Source organism: Charadrius vociferus, unplaced genomic scaffold (assembly GCF_000708025.1).
Source record: "Charadrius vociferus isolate BGI_N301 unplaced genomic scaffold, ASM70802v2 scaffold384, whole genome shotgun sequence".
Taxonomy (NCBI): Eukaryota; Metazoa; Chordata; class Aves; order Charadriiformes; family Charadriidae; genus Charadrius; species Charadrius vociferus.
In genome coordinates, this window is record NW_009648234.1 from 1,280,462 (window position 1) to 1,300,137 (window position 19,676).

At 43.1% G+C, this 19,676-nt stretch overlaps 1 protein-coding gene across 1 annotated transcript in view; it reads right to left on the reverse strand.

The window, feature by feature from the left end:
* Nucleotides 1–4,696: 4,696 nt before the first annotated feature.
* ADRA1A (adrenoceptor alpha 1A) overlaps nucleotides 4,697–19,676 on the reverse strand; it is a 16,146-nt gene continuing 1,166 nt past the window's right edge. Inside the window, exon 2 of the mRNA XM_009884139.1 lies at nucleotides 4,697–5,208. Within this exon, the coding sequence (XP_009882441.1) occupies nucleotides 4,697–5,208 (512 nt within the window). The remainder of the gene's footprint in view (nucleotides 5,209–19,676) is intronic.

A 19,676-nucleotide genomic window follows, 5' to 3' on the forward strand; every position in this document is an offset into this window, starting at 1 on the left:
CTTTTCAGTGCCATGGATTTTTCAAGACGTTAAAGCCTGGCAAAGGAAAATACTCTTTTACACAATACATAATTTATCCTTGGATTTGGCAGCACAATATTCCAAAAAAAAAAAAAAATAAAAATGAGGAGACATTTATTTGGATAATGGGCAGATCTTAAGTATTTTGGATTTGAATAACCTTACAGAGTACACGAAGCCTCAAAAACATAAATGTAAATCTGAATGAACATTAAGTGTGGAAACTGGAATACTGAACTTTCCCTGCCCTATGAGGAAGAGGGATTGGTGATCTGCTTAGCCTCAACCGGTGTAAATTAAAAGTCATCTATATGATGCTGGCAGCTCTTAACTCTTTGCAGCAAAGACTATATCATCTGCTCCACTTAAGATGGAAATCTTGGCTGTCACTCTCAATGGAAAATACTGAACAGAGAGGACTGTGGGATGTCATATGTGTCCCTCAAAGGTTTCAGTCAGGACACATCAATTGGCAGGGCAGTGTGGTCCACTGGATGTGGCTTTGAGGGAAAAACCACGGTACTCCACTGCGTTCTGACTTCCCATATGACCACCTTCTGCTCTCTGCTCTCAGCTCCTACGGTATTTCACACGACAGTCCTGGTCGTCGAAAGATTTTACGTGTGATGATAGATGGCAAGCCACTGGGACATCTCTTGTACTGCTAGTGCTTTTCAGATAGACAGATACATTCAGCCTCTGAGGCTGTGATTCACTTTAAATAACAGAAATATATGGGCGCTTAAATCTGCACTTTTTTTTTTTTTTTCCCCTTCCCCTAGAGCTCCTTCTATGGTTTTGAGACTTGTCAGTCCAAATGTCCATCAAGATGACAAGTGCCTATGACCCTGCTTGCAACAAGGGAACAGGGTGGTTTTCATGCAGAAATTCTCTGAGTGAGCCAAACAAATTTTGTGTTTGTTTTTGCTGGCAAACGTGGCAGCAGCAGAGGTGTGGCTGGGACCAGGCACGCCTAATGCTGAGGTCTGAGTGCTTTTCAGAGTCACTGGACAGAGAGGTCCTTTAGCATCTGTTTGACGACAGGCAAAAAAAAAAAAAAAGGGATGAAGATGGACCAAGACTGCATTATTTTAACCTCTGCCTCTCACAAGCAGGAGCGCTGTGCCACAGAGGTGACTGTCCATGCCTTGTGTATCCAGACATTGCCACCAGCGGGCTGACTTATTTATCTTCATTTTACAGATTCAGATGACATTGCTACTTCAGAATTGCTCTGGAATTAAATGACTAATCCGTTTGTGTCAGCCTATGTGTACCTCCACAACAGCCCTTTGCCTGACACCATGAAACCTCAGCAAATCGAAAATTACTGGAGAGACCCTTTGTAAATCTCCCAGCTCCGAAGGGGAGATGGCACAAATGGCCTTATTGCTTCAAGCTATAAAGTAAATATACAGATAGGGTTGGGCAGCAAGTGTGTGCAGTGAAGATTTTAAATCTTGCTGGTCTTGCTCAATTTAATGTCTTTCTCAAAATGTTTCAGAGTTCAGGTTTGTTTGTGGTTTTTGGTGGGTTTTTTTCAAATAAACATCCCACGTATTTGAACCCCATGAGACCGAAAACCTCAGCCACGAGTCTCACGTGACTTTCTTATGAGATTTCCAGCTTTACTGCTTCTGGTCTTGGCTTGAAGTACCATGAGAATATTTTTTTTTTTTTTCATGGTATTTTGACACTTTTAGTTTCAAATTCCAGACTTTATTGAAAAACCCTAAGAAAAGCTTTAAGAGTGCGGTGGATTTCTTATTTAAAATAGGATCATGCTACAGATTTGCTGTCTGTGAGTGTATGCTTTTGGAAATAAATAAAGGTTTGGGTCCAGGGATTTGATTTGAATTCTTCTCTAATTTTAACCTGTTCGGGACATTCTGTATCTTTCCTATGCAGCGTTCATGTGGGAGAACAAAAAACTATTTGCTTCAGCTAATCAGCTATGCTAGATTATAAGAGGTAGACAGTGCCGTTCATTGGCCCACCAAACACAACAAAAGCTTAATGGTCTGAAAAGCACCGTGCTGCCAAATTCAAGTGTCTTCTCAACATTTGCAGGACCACTGCAGGCGGAGTTGAGAACTGTTAGCTTAGTTTTCCCTATCACTGTGTACTCATTTATTTGAAGGCTGGGAGAAGCAAGTCCTCTGCTTGATGTGACATATCAGCAGCTAAAAACACCTATAGGACATACATATCTGAGGCAGCAAGTGCTGCAAGGAAAACTTACTGTCACATACGGGACCCGAAGCGCTCTGGGTTATTACACCACCAAAAAGATGCCAACTTTACCAGGTCTTTCCCACCTTTCTTGTTCTCTGACACAGCTCCATCACTGGTGGTGACACAGCACATCACATCGCTGGTGTTGCCTGAGTAAATACCAGTGAATCTGCCCAAAGACGTGATTCTTACTTTTAAAGATTTTGCTTCTGGTCCTGCAAGATTAGCAAGCTCTGTAAACGGGCACTCCGTAATAGGTTTCCCAGGTGTACTGATACTGCGCAATAATTTCAATGCATTGAGAACAGGGCCAAACGTAGGGGGAAACTTAGCTGCTTTGTTCTGCCTCTGTGAATTGCCTACTCAAAACACAGGTTTTGGTTCATCTACTCTCTTCTTTCACTTTGAGCACAATATTTATTTAGAGTGGCAGTGCTTGATTAGCATCCTGGCCATGTATAGATGTGGAGCACATTTACACTCTGAGGTTGCTTTCTCACTCCAGGACTGTGCAAAGCAACAGTATTGCAAGAACTCCAAGGATCAGATTATACTTTTGCAAATTGTCCGATAATGTTCTAGCAGCAAATACGTCTTTGCAGGAGGAAAGAAATCTCATTCATGCGCAAATAAAAGACACAGAAGACTGCTATTCTCTTGATATTGGGGACTTAATACTGGATAAGAGATGAATAAACAATGATTCCTCATCAATAATATCAAGGTGTCCTTTCAAGGCCCTATCCTGTAAAAGCTAACCTGAATTTATACCCTTTCCCTTTTCAAGCCAGTAGATATTCAGCACAGGAGCTGACATTGAGACATGAGTAAAGGCTTATGTCTTGTTTCAAGAAGCCACATTCTTACTTGGCAGGCTCAGGAGGAGTTATGTCAAGAGCTGCTTATTTCTAAGATTGTACAGAGAATTCCTCCCACTATTTCTTCCAGATGCTGAACAGCTCATTTATTTATTTATTTGGATTAGCTATATTAAAATATAACATGCTTCCAAATGCTTTTCTCCCCAAATTCCCAAAGGACGGCTCTTTCTCATCAGGATGTATGTCCTTAAGTCGTTTAACGTGCTTAACTCCCACTGCTCAGAAGGAGGGCAAAGTTCCTAACTCCAGGGTACCCAGCATCTCACAGAAAGCACTTGGTATTGAAGGAGTCGGAAAAGGAATGTGGCATAACACTGGGCAGGGAGACAGCAAAATGCAGCTTTTCCAGTGACTGTGGCACTGGTCGGACTAGCAAGCACCTGAGCAAGGAATTATTGAGTCTTTAAGGAGGTCCCTGCTGGACTCAGAACAAGAAAAACAAATGGATGCGTGGAAGTGACCTCTTTGCGCCTTATTTGATGATGACTTACCTAGTTTTGAATTTTATTAGACCTGCATCAAAGCGCAGAGACCTTCTGAACAAGCCTAGGATGCATGCAAATTTCCATTTGGTTTTGTTTTGGAGATTTGGGAGGTTGGTTGTACAAAAAAGAAAAGTTCTGGTTGGTCTCTGAAGCTAGGTGGAGCGCAGCCACTTGGATCGAGTTTCCTTTGGCAATGGAGTTTACTTGAAATCCACAGCACAAAGGGAAACTTCGAGCGACTCCAAGCAGGGCAAGAGCCAAGATCGTGTTTTTCCTATGCCACGTGAGCTGAAGCGACTGCTTTTCCAGACAGGTTGAGGACAAGCAGCCTTGTGGGCATTGCAGAAAACCGAATCCCCACCCGGTGCAGCCCAGGAATGAGGACCAATGAGGCTGCCCAGTTGAAGATGCAAATCCAAAGAGCTGCCTGTTCTCTTCAACGAGGCGCACGGGACGTCACCAAGGCAGGACGTGGGAGTGAACAAAAGAGGCAAAACATGGTAGGAAAACATTCTTCTCCAGAGTCCCGTAATGAAAAGTAAGCAGAGATCTGTAAACACTGTCCCAAGACCTGAGCCTCCCAACCTCAGCTCTCCTGGCTGTTGAATGGAGGTTTAGCTTTTTTGGGGGGTGCAGAATCACAAAATGGGTCTAAATGTGGTGTTGTCTGAAAGTATCCACGCTGGTATCAGCCTGGGGTCTTTGTAGTTTGCTCTTTCTCCTCCATTGTGCCTAAATTAGAGCAGTAGGAACTTTGAAACAGGGGAATAGAGTGAAAAATAAAGCCTTTAAATGTCAGGCAAATGACTCGCAGAGGTCAGTTGCTCGGAAGACCATAGGGTGCTCACCATCCACTGAAGCCATTCACTGTCTTTAAGGGGCTTCGTTCAGGCTAACAGCACTCAAAGACATCACGTCTCAAAAGCTTTCACCCTGTTTTACAGTATGCTATTTGTTTCACCCGGATGCCTTCGACTCTTGTAGCATCTACTGCTACTTCCCAATAAAAAAAGCAACGTCCCGCCGGCAGAGCCACGCGTTTGCCAGCCTGTGCTGCTAGGCGCCTTCAGTCCTTTACACGTCCTCCCCGTTCTCGCTGAGGGAGATGGTGTGTATTTTAATGGTTGGCACTTTACAGTTTTCATGAACGAGGTTCCGTGACGTGCCTGCACAGCAGCACTCCTGGAGGAAACCTTTACTTTTCACTTTGGCAGCGGTACAGTCTTTAGAAACTGCGTTTTTTGCAGGCATGCTTTGCACAGCGGAGAATATCTTCCATTCGCAGACCCCATCCGACTTGGAAATCTTATAGAAGGTTTCTCCCGAGCCGACGGGGATACGGACCACACCTTTGCCGCTCTCCATGCTTTGGCTAGTGGGATGGTTGAGGTTGAAACTTGGGGATTGCTTCTTTGCTGCTTGCTTCCTTGGGAGGCACTGCGCTCTCAGGACGTTTTGGAACGCTTTCTTAAACTCTTGACTTGAGCACGGATAGATTATGGGGTTGATGCAGCTGTTTAAATATCCAAGCCAAAATGTTATTTTAAAAAGTGTGTCCGGGGGTTTGATTGCAGGAAAGAAAGAACCTAAAATGGAAAAATACACAGAGCGTTAAGGCAGAGGCAGTGAGAAATTGCAGGTAACCAAAGAAACTTAAACACTGGAAAAAATAAATAAGATTCTGTTCTTTCTTGGAAAATCTATGACTCAAAGCCCAATTCCTGCAGGAACAAGTGTTTCAGAAGGTATGGTATTGTACAATTACATGGATGTTCTGTCAGAGATCAATTCAAGACATCTACTTTATTATACAAGCATTGTATTCCCATTTACTGCCAGAGGCGAAAGAAGGAGGACTGGTATCAAGTGATAGAGGGAAATTGCTTCCTCAGGGACTTCTAATTCAAGGTTAGTTAGCCAAATAACAGTCATATCTAGGAGGTCATCAGAAGGGGTTTCAAATGGCAAGAAAATCACACCATTTCAGAAGTCAGAGTAAGTGAAAAGTAGGATTCCTGAGTTGACTGCATTCCAGCAAAAAGTCTTAAAAACGATAAGTATTGAGTGCTCATTTTCCCCTTGAAACCTTTAGAAAACCTAACTATCCACATTTTCTTGTCTCATAAAATGCATTTAAAATTCAGAGACGTTAAAGAAAGGTTCCTTCTTACGTCAGTGAACGCTGAAGAGGGTCTCATGGGCAGCAATGATATATATGCTGATATATACTTGCAAGGTTACTCCCAGAGACGATTCAAAGAACAAGAACTTAGATGGCTCCTTAGCAAGCAAAGTACTATGGGAGTTTTTATTCTATAGAAGGTAGGATAACATTCAAAAAATTTGGATTTTTTTGATGAAGCTTATTCAGCTTATTGGTGACAGAGCCATAAACTGCATTTATCAGTCCTCACTGTCTTGGCGCAACAACAGTCAGCTACAAATGACCATGTGAACTGAAAATTAAACATCGTTACTAATATCCTTTTTGAAAAATAGATAATGGTAAATGATAAGACAGGATTTAACTATGAATTATCTGCTGATTTAAAATCTTGGGAACATTTTTCCTAATGCCAAGCCTTTGCCTTTTTGTTTCACTACAACTTGAGCTCCTTACCAACTTGTATAAGCAAGTTTTTAACTTTAGACGATTTAAATGGGATGTCAGTAAATGCTTAAGAGATTTACTCATGGAAAGGTGTTATTATAAAGCTACAGAGACATCTTTAAGATATCAAAGGGTCAACGCTGCTGCTTATGGAGAATTGTTTGGAAATTTGTTGCTTTTCTTGAATGACTCTGGAAAGTGGCCATTGTAACAAGATCCTGTAATTCTCTTACTTGGTTCTTCTCTTTGCTTAGAAATAAAAACAATGTCATCTGAATGTGAATGAACCAGAAAACTAAGAGCAGTGTGATGCTGGGGTGGGAATGAGGGATAACAGCTCTTCTAAAACCAGTTTTGCAAAATGAATCTAGAACCAGAGAAAGAGAAAAATATTTACGATATGTTGTCAAGGGGAAAGGCTGTTTCTTGCTTGCCTCCTTTAAAAGAAAGAAAAGAAAAAAGAAAAAAAAAAAGGTTCTATCATACAAGTGTCAGTAATTTGTTTGGGCACAGGAAGAAAAATAGTTTCTGAGAAAACATAATTGGCTTGTTTTGGACTTTATAGACAAGTTTATAATAAACAGAACTTCCAGCACTGACAAATGCTTGTCTTCCTGCTTGCCCCTGGAAAAATCGTAAGCATGTGCATGTTGAAAGAAATACTGCGGATTATTTAGGCATCGATACATTTGTCATCCTCCACAGTTTAACTACGTCTGTAAGCAGCTCCTAAGCTTCACAGGGATTGATCTGTTCGTTGGTCCTCCCCTCACTTAGGGAAAGCTAATAATGCAATCAGAGGGTATTCTAATTGAATTCTGACAGCTGCTGAACTTCGGTTTGAATCTTTTTCTCCCCATCTTTGTCAAACAAAGCTACAGCAAGTGCAGTGAATGCTTTCAAGCAGCAAAAGCCCGAGAGGAATTCTCAGGGTGTTTTTGCCTGTGTGAGAATGTATCAAAATATTGCCTGAACCAGAGACACAAATAGTGCAGCGTGATTAATGACTTGCTCATTCTGCTGAACGCGGCCTCCGCTGTGAAACGCGAAGCAGTGCCGTCTCGCCGTGGCACCAGCTCCCACCCTCTGCGTGGGGCTGATGGGCCCTGAGGATGTGCCGCTGCCGGGGGAGCAGCGGGAGATGTGCCAGGGTGAGATGCCCTCCGGTCCTCCCTGACCTGGGAGAGGTCCCCGAAGACCCGGCCCCTCTGGCGCGTGGTATAGCAGCAGAGAAGCGAGACCGAGTCAGAATTTGGAAGGGAGCTTAAAAACACGCCGCAGGAGCTCATTCTCCGTACTGGAGGAGCTGAACCTCTGATTCCAACCCCAGTTACAACCGGGGCGTCACGCACCAGTCTCGCTGCCTCCGTGATTGCTTCTGTGTTGCTCCAAGCTAGACAGGTAGAGCAGTCTCACTATCCATTTCAACACCGACCAGTTTTTAAGACCGAAAATGTTGTGCTAAAGAAAGCAAAGGCTGTTTTGCAGTTAAGCATGAGTGAGCAGCCATATCCACAGCCCCGAATTTTTCTCAGTAAATTAATGCTGCTTTCCTGTAGTGGAAAACAACTAAATAACATTCTCAAAGAACGTTCTGGCTGAAGTCATTGGCAGATGAAAAACAACGAAAGGCTTCTAAATGCTCAAATCACGCTGAATTTTTTCTTTATTTCCTCATTTAATTGCAGCATATCTACCGCTTTCCCGTTTTGTGTTAAGACAAAAGGTGAAACAAATCTCGGTTGAGGAAATCAGCTGTGTGAGGCTGAGTGTAAAAATGGGTAAACAATAACAATTCCTGTTTGCTGCAACTTCTGGCTCACTCTAAATGGAATGCTAGTGCCTTGCCAAAGTCTGTTAAAAATAGAAAATAGCCAGTGTCAGAGTCTGTCTCTTGCTCTTTTTTTGGGGTGGGGATCTGCATGCTAATTTATTAATGTAACCTTTTTTGGTTCATCAGTGTAGAGACTCGTTGCCTTGAAACAACACACAGTGAAAAGAAAGCGAAGTAGCTTTAACAGCGTACAAACTTTGCTGTCTGTAGACCCCATCACACCCTGTCTTTAACTTTTTCTTCCCAGTGGTGGGTACAACTTGGGCTTTAGGACAGTAGCTTTGCTCTGCTGTGTGTTTGGTCAGGCTAGCCAGCGATGTTTCAGAAGTTTAGACCAGCGAAAGCTCTGCCCGCAGGATTCATTACAACTGTGTGTTGTCCTGTGAATGAAGCAGAACAAATGCCAATAGGAAGAAACATTGTTAGTACCATCTTCAAAGGGCTGAGGCTGGAATTGGTAGGCAATGGACCCGATGTGTAACAGATCTAGATGTAAAGTCAAAGTAGAAATGATTTGGACCCTCTTCTTACTTATGCTAACAGCTTTTTCAGCTTCCAGAGCAATGTAAATCAAGATCAGCATGTCTAAACCTTGAGCCATTGAATTATTGTGTAGGGTGCAAAAAAATATTTCACCTCCTGCATCTTCTCTGTGTAAGCAGCAAAATCCTTCTCTATGTTGCAGAGTGCTGTGACATGCTGGCGTTTGCTTAGGGCCTCTATATAAGTGTGATGTCCTATTCAAAGGGTCACAGATAGCAATGCCCTAATCTTGCAGAGACTGGGTTACCTCTGTAGTTCAGAAACTTGCCCTAATCTTTTCTGTTGGCTACCTGAGTATCCGGCAAAAGGGGAAAAATATCATATTCTCCAAGCCCTGGGGAACCATGTCCCTCCCCACAGAATACTAAGAATGTATTCTTTTGTAGAATCATAGAATGGTTTGGGTTGGAAGGGAGCTTAAAGACCATCTAGTTCCACCCCCTGCCCTGGGCAGGGACACCTCCCCCCAGCCCAGGTTGCTCCAAGCCCCGTCCAACCTGGCCTTGAACCCCTCCAGGGATGGGGCAGCCACAGCTTCTCGGGGCAACCTGCCCCAGGGGATCACCGCCTGCACAGGCAACAATTTCTTCCTCATATCTCATCCAAATCTCCCCTCTTTCAGTGTCAAACCTCTCCCCCTCGTCCCATCGCTCCCCTCCCTGATGCAGAGTCCCCCCCCAGCTCTCCTGGAGCCCCTTTAGGCACTGGAAGGGGCTCTGAGGTCTCCCCTTTTTCGCCTTCTCTTCTCCAGGCTGACCCCCCCCAACTCTCCCAGCCTATCCTCCCAGCAGAGGGGCTCCAGCCCTCCCAGCATCTTTTCTTCCAAGCCTTTAATATTCAATGATGTTGCTGTCATGATTAGTATCAGTGGTTGATGTATCTGGTAGCAAGCGGGAGTCGTTTTCAAACTCCAGACGAGGTGTAATCATAGATTAACAAAGTGCTGCCATCCAGGTATCCTCCAAGAGAGCTGGAGAGTGAGCAGCAGTTGGGAAGTGAAAAGTTTTCTTTCTTAAAACTAATTCTCTGTCCTTTTTACAGGCCTTAATGTCTTCCCTGGTATGCTGTCAGGAATAAAATGGTAAATAGTGGCAAAACTGATTACAGTTTAGAGGCTTCATCTTCCATTGTCTCCCTGCAGCCTGTGCTGGAAGAACAGTAAAGAAAAATTCAAATGATCTTTTACTGCCTTTGAATTGTAGATTGATTAAATGATGCTTGAATTCCTGCTTTGTTTTCAAAAGGTTGAGGACTCTCAAGTGTCAGTAGCACAATTCAATTGCTTGTTGTATGAAAATTAAATAAAATAAAATGTACTATTAGCCTCCTGAGATCCTTTGCCATTAAGTATTTCATCACTCACCCCTGAAAATGTCAGGATTACATTCCCTTCCCTCATCATTTATTTCCCTGTTTGTCAACTTGAACTTTCTTCAGATCTGAGAGATAAGTTTTCCATGTACCTCCTGGTGAGTAAGTGCCAATTCAGTCACAAAGATGTAATTTAACTTTGTCATTTGTCAGAAGTTACAGAGCTGCTTGATTATAGGTTGGTTAAAAACCAGGACTGATGTCGTGTGTTGTTTCACTGATGGACAGCACCGAGGGATTTAGAAGCTGCCAGACTACAGAAACTTGTGGTATTTGTTTAACCTCTATTGTCTCTGTCAGCACAATGGGCGTAAGATCCCATGCATTTTTTTGACCCATGGACCCACAGCGGTGTTAAAATCCATCTCAGCTACTAAATCTTGCAGCTCTGTTCAGGTTCACTACTTTTTTCCCCCTTTTATGCCGTATGTTACAGATTCCACTCAGAAGATGACCGCAGTGCCAGTGCACCTCGTGAGCAGAGAACCAAGCAGTATTTGTTAGTGTTACGTTATCAGAGCTCAAAGTGTCCTAGGGAATCAGGAGAAATACCTCTGGTAAACCTTGCACAGAAGTCAAACCAAAATCCTAGCATCTCTTGCCTCTGACGTATAGGAAATAAGCCTCTGGAATCACAAAGAACTGGAAATAGGGATAGCAGTCTGGTTTACAGGGAGGCAAAGCTTAAAACTCAGGTCCTGGGATCTGCCCTAAAGGGGTCAAGCAGCTATTCCAGAGCAATTGCCCTAAAGACCCGGAGGATGGAGCGCAGAGGAGTACTCATGTCCCCACACAGATTAACGCTGCATCAGGGCCACCCTAGATCTCTCGTGGGGCAGTCTGCTCTACGAACATTGATAAATGCGTTGCATCTTGTGTTCCCAAGCTCCGTGGTAGCACTGAACTTTATTCCATAAGACTGGCATTCTATACTGCATCTCGGGTCAGAACACAAACCACGCTCCGGAAAGTATATATTTATATGTATATATATGTACTGCCACGCTCCGGAAAGTATATATTTATATGTATATATATGTACTGCCGCAGACATGCAACATCTGCGCTCTGTACATATGTGCTCTCCCAGCACGTCTCACCCCACAGCTCCCTTATGGAAAGTATTTTCTGTGGGAACAAGAAATGGGACCGCGAAAGCCTTGAACAGTAGGAAAAGCTTCTGGGCTTTGTGCAATCAAATTAATGTAACAAACACAGAAGAGTGGTTCGTAGACATGACGGAGGGTAAGAGCCTGCATGTGGCAAGTGTCACACCTTTGCAGCCATGCCTGTCCCAGGACCTGCAATATTGTGGCTGATTCAGGTGGAAAATGAGAGACTTCGTGCCTAGATATCCTTGACCCATAATAAACAGATATAGGAGGAGCGAGAGTTTGTTTCTCTTCACAAGGGCCTGAATTCAGATCTCTGGGGCGTCAGGAGGGTGTGGGGGTTCGGACACAGGTGGGGGGTGGAAAGGAGAAGCAGCAGAGTCAGTCTGGGAACGGTGCTCTGATTATTTGGATTTTTTCAGACCTAATTTATGCTCTGTGTCATATTGTACCCACTTACGATGGATGATATTTCTGGCAAAGAGCAAACATCTCAGCAAGCAACTATTTCCAGATTCACTGTGGGCTGTTGCAGATTTAGAAAGCTGATAAAAAACCATGGGAAGGTAAACTGAGGTTTTGTTATTCGTGTAAACCCAAATAATCACATTGTTTTACAAATCAATTTAATTGTCATTGAAATTCCAGCTCCCATGCTGTTACTGCAGTGGAATGATTCCGGATCTTGTTGCTCACATTTTTAAGATGTTTGATATTTGTCCCGAAGCCCTCGCTCTCAGAGCTATGCGCTTACAACAAGATCTTAGCTTTCCTTTAAAAATTAAAAAAAAACAACAACAAACAAGCGGGTGGTTCAGAGAATAGTCTGAGAAGATGAGTCTATCTCAGCCTGTCTCACGAGTTTGTCACTCTGCAGCTGTTGGTCGTGATTTTGGAACGCTTGGGGTTGGCAATACAGGAATTATCTTCTTCAGCAAAAGCCGAGTCTCTCTCCCTTATGCATCCAAATTGAAAACAATTCCTGACATTTGCTGGGTGGGGTGGGGGAATCGCTCATCGCCTTTCAATAACTATCAACTCCTAAATTGCGCCATGACGTTTGAGAACCAGGGAAAAATTACATTCTCGGTTCATTTACTTCAGGGACTTGAAAGTGGTGACTACACAAAGCAGGAACGTTTGGAAGACAAGGACAAGCCTTCTCTGAGAGGTGGTACATGCAGGAGGGCCACGGATGTGAATCACGAAACATAGCACAAATGACTCCGCTTTGTCTCTCTCGTTTTCAGTGTAAATGGCTATTAATATCACCAATGCCTTCTGCTGCTTTGCCATGTTATGAGTCAGTGGGACACAACATTTCAGGACTCGGTAACGGTGGAGAAATGTTGGCCACGGGGATGTTAGTGGGACCTTTGCCATTGGCTTCAGTGTAGCTGAGTTATCAACCTCGCCCAACAAAGCCTTTCCAGTCTGTGTTTGTGAAAAACACACATTAGCAAAAAAACCCACCATACCAAACAACACTAGCCAAGGAAATATCTTGGCTGTTTGTCTTCATGACTTATTCTCTCCCCATTCAATGGCTTAACAGACACACACACGTGTGCCCCATGACTCAAGGACTGTAAACACACTTTTTCTCCCTGACCTGTGCTACAGAGAATGAGCTGGGGATTTATTCTTGGGGTTTTTTTTCCCCTTCATTTCTTTTTTTCTTTTTGTCACTGAGGGAACACACTGAAATTCTGATGCAGGGAATCTCACTCTGAGTATTTCCTCCATGGCTGGAGTTCAGCAGTTTCTGATATGAAAACTGTATTGAAAGTTAGGTTGTCACAGCTTTTATTAATTTTATTTTATTATATTATCAGCTGAACAATGAAATTAAAGGGGATTCAGATCCTTGTTTCTCCTAATATCTGGACAACCCAGCCATGACGATGCCGAGGGAGTGCATAGGCTGATTGCCTTACTCTCTGCCCTCCGACTAAAGCAGTAGGAGAGACAGGAGGATCCCATGCTTATATTTACTGCTCTAAGACCATCTATGCAATTCTAAAGAAGAAAAGAGGTGATTCATGAAAAGGAGTTAAGCTATTTACCTTCTGTATGGGGAAATGCCAGGATAGTGATTCCCTGAAAGGCTGGTGCAATTCTACACAGTTCTGCTTCCCAGCAAATCTTTTGCTTTATCTTCCTTAGTTTCCTCATCAGCAAACTTATTTACCCTTCCATCATGTAAACCCCTTCACAGGATAAAACAATGCTACCCATTGCTTCAGTATCATCAACCAAAATTGTCCTCATTCTGCAGGAAATTGGTGACTTTCTGTTCATCACCTTCAGCTAACCTGTGACTGAGGGATCCCAGCTCACTGCTGCACCGCACACCCTGGCGGTTCCCACTATACTGCAGCATAAACTAGGGGGGATGGATGAATCACAAACACTGCCTTTTTGTGCCCCAAAAAGACCCTAGGAACTGTGTTTAAACTGCTCTTGGTATCTCACACTGGCGGGTCCTGTGTGTTAGTCTGAGATTTCGCTCATTAAAGCACCGCTGTCTGCAGGAGTAGGGAATAGAGCGAATTGCAGAGTATAAGCTTCAAATCAGCAGCAAGTATTTGAACTCCTGCTGTGATAAGATATGGGTGAAGCAGAGACCAGGGCTTTAGTGCCCTGACACGACTCTGTCGTATTCTGGTTCATGTTGACAAAGGAACGCGGTCCGCAGCCCGGTTACTTTGACAGTAGGTGGGCAGAATGGCTTATCCAGAAACTGTGGGAGTTGATCTGAACATGTTCCGGCAGGGGAACACATTGAATTGAGACTCAGGTGATCTTGAAAAGAGCTAGAGGCCATAAAGCTATACCTGATACGTTTTTCACTGGTACCAAAAATCAGATGGGTCCTTGATGCACAGCCTTTGGGAAATACTGTACCCGAATAGAAAAAAACCCTTTTGTGTTGTCCCAGCACTGCAATAGAGAGAACAGGTCAATCATGCCTTAGTGGTGTGATTAAGGTAAATGAATCTCTGTATCTGATAACATACAAACAACTGCAGCTTTTCTGTCATGTCAGGCCGCCTTTGACTTCCAAAAATAAGTTTCCCATTTACAACTGAATTCAGGCCTCTGGAGCTCGAGCAAGGTGTCCTAGTTAAATCTGCCACCTTAGTAAAACATATAAGAAGTGATGATATATACAAGAAATGCAAACCTCACAGGAAAACACAGGGATAAATCCACCTATCTGCAGCTGTTGGTGCATGTTGCTGCTCCTCACCGTGTGACGTCCTGAGATACTGCATCAATGGCAGCGATAGAAAAATGCATTTTATTTTTCTGGTTTACCTCTAGTGAAAGTAGAGTCATTCTCTTTGACTCCATTTAAAAAACAACCACACAAGAGTAATTAGAAACCAGCTGCAGACAGGCACGTAGACAGGATTAGAGGATTCCCTTGACAGTGTTTGTGTCAGCTCACAAGACTAATTTACTACTCTACTACAAATATAAATACCCTCCAGCGTATCCTCTTTTCTGCTCTCTTCATCACGAGAATGATTGACAAATGCTAAAAGCTTTCCTCTCCCTTGCCCAGTTTAGCAGTCTGGATTGTTTTTCCCCTGTGACATCCTGGCTCAGGCTTTCCCTGTTTTCTTCTTTCTGCTTCTAAACTCAACATCTACAACCAGATAGGTTTAAGCTAGCGTGCCACAGCAAGTGGACAACAAACAAAGCTCTGTGAGTTTATTTGCTTCTAAGGGTTTGTTAAGATGAACCATAAATCCCAACTTAGGACCATTTTTGTTATATCTCAGGCCTTTTTCTTTTTTCCATCACTTCTGTGCATGTTTCACCTCAAAACAACCTCCAAGCACTGCCATCTACGTTGTTGAAAATGAAAAATTCCCAGAGCAGCCCATAAGTGTCTCCTGCTAGAGGGAAAGGTCTGCTCTCTCAGCTGACACCACTTTGCAAGGCGATGTTGAGGATGAGGTTGCATCACTAAGGGCATGCACTGAATTTCTGGACTCTTCTGTCTCTGGGTATTTCTTTCTGTATCTGTCTATATTCCTTTCTAGCAATTGCAAGAAGAACACAAAAACCAGAAATGGAATAAAACATGCTGTATGGCAGGCTGTTATTGCAGAGCACCAGGGCCCAACAAGCCTTAATTGCCCGGATGAGCCTCATCTGTAGCCTCTACCCACAGCCCCTCTGCCCATTGGCCTAGGAGCTGCATATAAGGTCAGGATCTTCTTCTTAACCTTCTTTGAGTGATGTAGGCAAGCTTGGGTTTGTTCTTTCCTGGCTGTTGTGTTATTTTGTGCTTGTTGTGTGATTGCTGGACTGTCGGCTGAACCGGTTGCAGATGCCACCTTTGCCTGCTTCTGCCCAGGTATGGTGAGCGTGTGCTTTTGGGGAGGGCACGGCTCCTGCCTACGCTGTTGTCACCCTCTGTTTCTGGGTTGTCCTCACTCGTGGAGCAGCCCTGATCTTACTGCTCCTTGACGTTCAAGTTCCTTTAGGAGCCTGTTCTCAGGTTTCTAGCTCAGCTTCCAGTAGTCCCTATTTGCTGGTGGCTGAGAGAATAGGGTTGCTCTAATTTGAAACACAACATAGCTTACTTTAGGGCATTTGTTTTGCCCCAAGATCTTAGAGAACCTTTGCTACATGTTAAACAAGATCTTAAAGAACTTTGGGGAGAGTAGGGTTTCACTTTATAGCTCACTCGAAAATAAGAAACTTTGTGATAAGAAGGCTTTGACTTATGTAGAAGACAAAAATGCAGCTCTATCACTTACTAGTCCTCCTTGCTAGGTCGTAGATCCTAACTCCCTTCAGTAAAGCAGTGTATCCTTCGCATGTAAAGGAGTGCATAGGCCATAATCTGTGAGTTGCACTCCTTCTAGCTATTTAAATGGAGTGCTTTAGAGCAGTTATGTTTTGAGAAAGGAGCCAAGCACGAGGTCACCAAAGTGTGAAGGTCTGGGCTAAAAAGCTTTTAAAGCTATTCTCGCCATGTAAATTAACATGAGGGCATGTTAAATGGGGAAGCTCAAGTCACTGGTAAGTGGATAGCAGTTGGGAATATGGTGATTAAGTGTTGCAGAGGAGAAAGAGAGATTAAGAAAATGATGCAACAGGAGTAGACGACAATATATGAGAGCAATAGCCCTAGAGTGGACAGGGAAAGCTCCGTTCCAGCTACCTTCTCTGAAGGGCTGAATAATAGACTACGTGGATGGGGTAGGTTGCTCTCATAGCCTGCTTGGAGCAAACATCAGCCTGTGCTAAAGAACTGGAAGTCAGTGAAAGTATTTAGAGCTCCTAAACAGGCAAGTAATCTATTCAGAAGATAAACGTTTCTTTCTGTTGAATATATCCCTTGTATACTTACCCTTATAGAAAAGTGGATGCTTAGTGTAGAATGAGGAAAGTTTGGAGGACATATCTGAAAATCTTCTGGCTGGGGAGCAATTGCGGAGAGCTGTAGATGTACGTGGACATCAGCCTTTCTCTACAACCTATTACTAGGGCTAAAGTGTTGGACATGTTTGCTCTTGAGCAATGACATTTATAGGAAGAGTCTGTGCAGAATTCCCCCAATAAAGTTAATTCAGCAACGGGTTTACAGTTTACTTTGCATAATAGCAGTTCAAAGGAAGGTCTGCAGAATAAAATTCACTTTACACTGTCAGACTTCCACCACTGTGGAGCAGAGACAGAATTTGAGCTCTCTATGAACTGTTGTATCTAGAGGCTAACGGACACAGATAAAGGACCTCGCAGCTCCTGCTGGCTCTGTTTACACTCCTGTTTAGATGCTGATTGCTGTCTCTTACCCTGCATTTCTAAGGTCTAAGCCTTCCCTAAAATAGCATGGAAAAGGGCTTCTCATTGCCTACAGAAGAACTGAGATTTAATTAAGGGAATACAAAGACTGTGGATCTAGTTGGGACGCATTTGAGTTTTGACTTGGAAGGTTTTGTTAAACAATGTGAAGATAGGTTGAGTTCAAAGAAGATTTTACAGGAAAGCTTTGATATGATCTGCTCGTCACCTCTAAAGAGCGGGGGGGAAAAGTGCATTCAGGAAAGAAAACCTGACTTCTTCCGGGGAAATCAGCTGTTTTGACACTCTTATCTTACAGAAGTTTTGTGAAGGGTTTGTACTCCAGCATGCAGAGAAAAAACAAATTGTAACCTCAGTTTTTTTCATACAACAGGATCACGGTTGCCTGGCTTACTCCACAAACAAAGCCAAGTGAGAGGAAGGTGCATTGGACTATTGGACTCAAAGCCTTTGCACACACCCTTTGCCTGGAATGAAACTCCATCCATCTAAGAAGGTAAGACAGACATTACTCGCACAGATTGCAACTGGCAATTTTACATGCTGATTTCCATTAAGATATTGTCTTGTGACAAGGATACTCAAGTTGTTTCTCCAGTTATTTCCAGCAGCATCTGCCAATATGGATATCATGACTTTATTCCCTTTCTTGATATCCTTCTGTCACTCTTGCCTTTCCCATACCTACACCTCAAAAATTTCTACCCCCATTTGTTAAACACTTCAACAAGCCTAGTGTTTCTTGTTTTAAAGTGGCTCTTGGCTGGTAGAGTTGATGTTAATAGTTGTGGGGATCTTGAAGATGTTGTAGATCACAGTAAAATAAACTTACGTTTTGGGAACTTCTGCTGCATAGACTGATAAGTGCCTGCCAGTTGTCTGAAGTGGTTTGTGCAGCATAGTTTAAGAATGTCTATCTCATGGGCAACCTTTGTTCAGGGCGGCCTGCTTTTGGAAGGCTCTGACTCCTGCAAATGACTGAAGTGACCTGCAGCAGCTGATGGTTGAATGGACCATTGATAGGTCTGTCCCATGGCCACAAAGCTGCAGAGCTGGTCTTCTGCACGACAAAGTTGTTGCTCATGACTGCGGGCAGTTGTGAACTCCACAACTGCCAAAGGTTTCTGCATATCTGCAAAGTCTGACGTCCTGGCCAGATTGCTTCTCCTTCTGCCTGCCTTCACCTGGCTGCAGGATAGGTCTGGAAATGGTTAGTGTCTTTTAGATTGTGTTCTGCATTGTATAGGTGTAGGGTGCCACGTGCAACCACCACTGGGTGAGCTTGGCTCAGTCTCAACTTGGTCGGACAGTCTGCTTCAAGATGGGTTTCTGTGTTTTTTTTGAAGACGTGTTATTTTGCGCATCTTGTCTGTTTAATAGTTTTTTGTCTTTAAACAGAAATAGCAAATAGGTTTTGAAAGACTTATTACAGCCTTTAAAAATAACTTAGTAACCCCACAAAGATAGGGAAACTAACCTCAATAAAGTTTCCTTATAAGGGATCAAAGTAAGATGCGAAGCCACTCTTGAATCCAGAAAATTTCTTAAATCCAAAGCAAATTAATTAACAACAGCTCTGTATGGGCACCCACGTTTGCACATGAAAAGAAGTGTTTAATGCGTTCTCGCAAACCCTTTTTGGGTATGTTTCAGACATCTTGGCAACCAGCATTCCAACATGCTGACACCCTGGACAGCAGGAGCCAGGTCTTTCCAGGCTCCTCCTCCTGAAACATCTACATCCCTTGCTGCAGCACTTCCCAGTATTGACCAACAGAAAAGATTCTCCAGTTTTGGGTTTTTCACATGGCAACGTTAGTGACAAGTTCTCATGAAACAACCTGGTAATCTTGGTAAACCCAGTAGAAGTTAATTGAAAAAGAACAGCTTTTTAGAAGGTTAAAAAAATAAAAAGAAAATCCACAAATCTTTCTTTTCAGGCTGCTTGTTCTTTCTTAATTGTACACATTGTTCTGTTACTAGCTAAAACTTCCACACAATCTTCATTTTTCCTGTACAGTATAAGCCCTTTCTGTAAGAATAGCTACTGAAATTGAGCAACGTGCAGGTTTAAGGTTCCATGTTTCAAAAACTAATATTTAGTACAGCTTTTGCAGTGCAAACTTCAGTGTGATGTGCCACACACATCACACTCAGATATAGGTGCGGAATTAGTATTCTGCTTTTAAATCCTGAAATCACATCAGAGGTGACTGAGCTAGTTTTAATTAAAATTCTAATTAGTTCTTTATATTTCAGTGATAGCAAAGCAGAACAAATCCCTGACTTTCCACCCCTTTAGAATTACAACTGGTGAATAAATATTCATATTCAGCGTGATGGTTGAAGCCAGTGTTTGGCCAGTGGGCTCAGTGGGTTTCCACAATAGATGCAAGCCAGAGATGTATAAAATTCGTTTGAAGGATCCTCACTGCTGTCTTTTGACTGGTCATGCGACAAATTAAAAAAATACATTTGTTTCATTTGGAGTACGGTATCTCACAGTGTGAATTTCCTGTCAGGAAGCTGATTTTTTCCTTATAGTGGGAAGTATTGGGTGCTGAGCACACCAGGAGGTCTGGCCCCAAATCTGTGAGCAGCTACTTTGACCCTGAATATGTATGTCTTGACCTTTTACATATTTATATCACCTGAAGAACTGGCTGTGTACTTAGATATGAAAACACACATCCCTGGAGATACTGTTCCTATAGCAGAGCTGGTCAGAAATAACAGTCTTATTTTGGAAAGAGT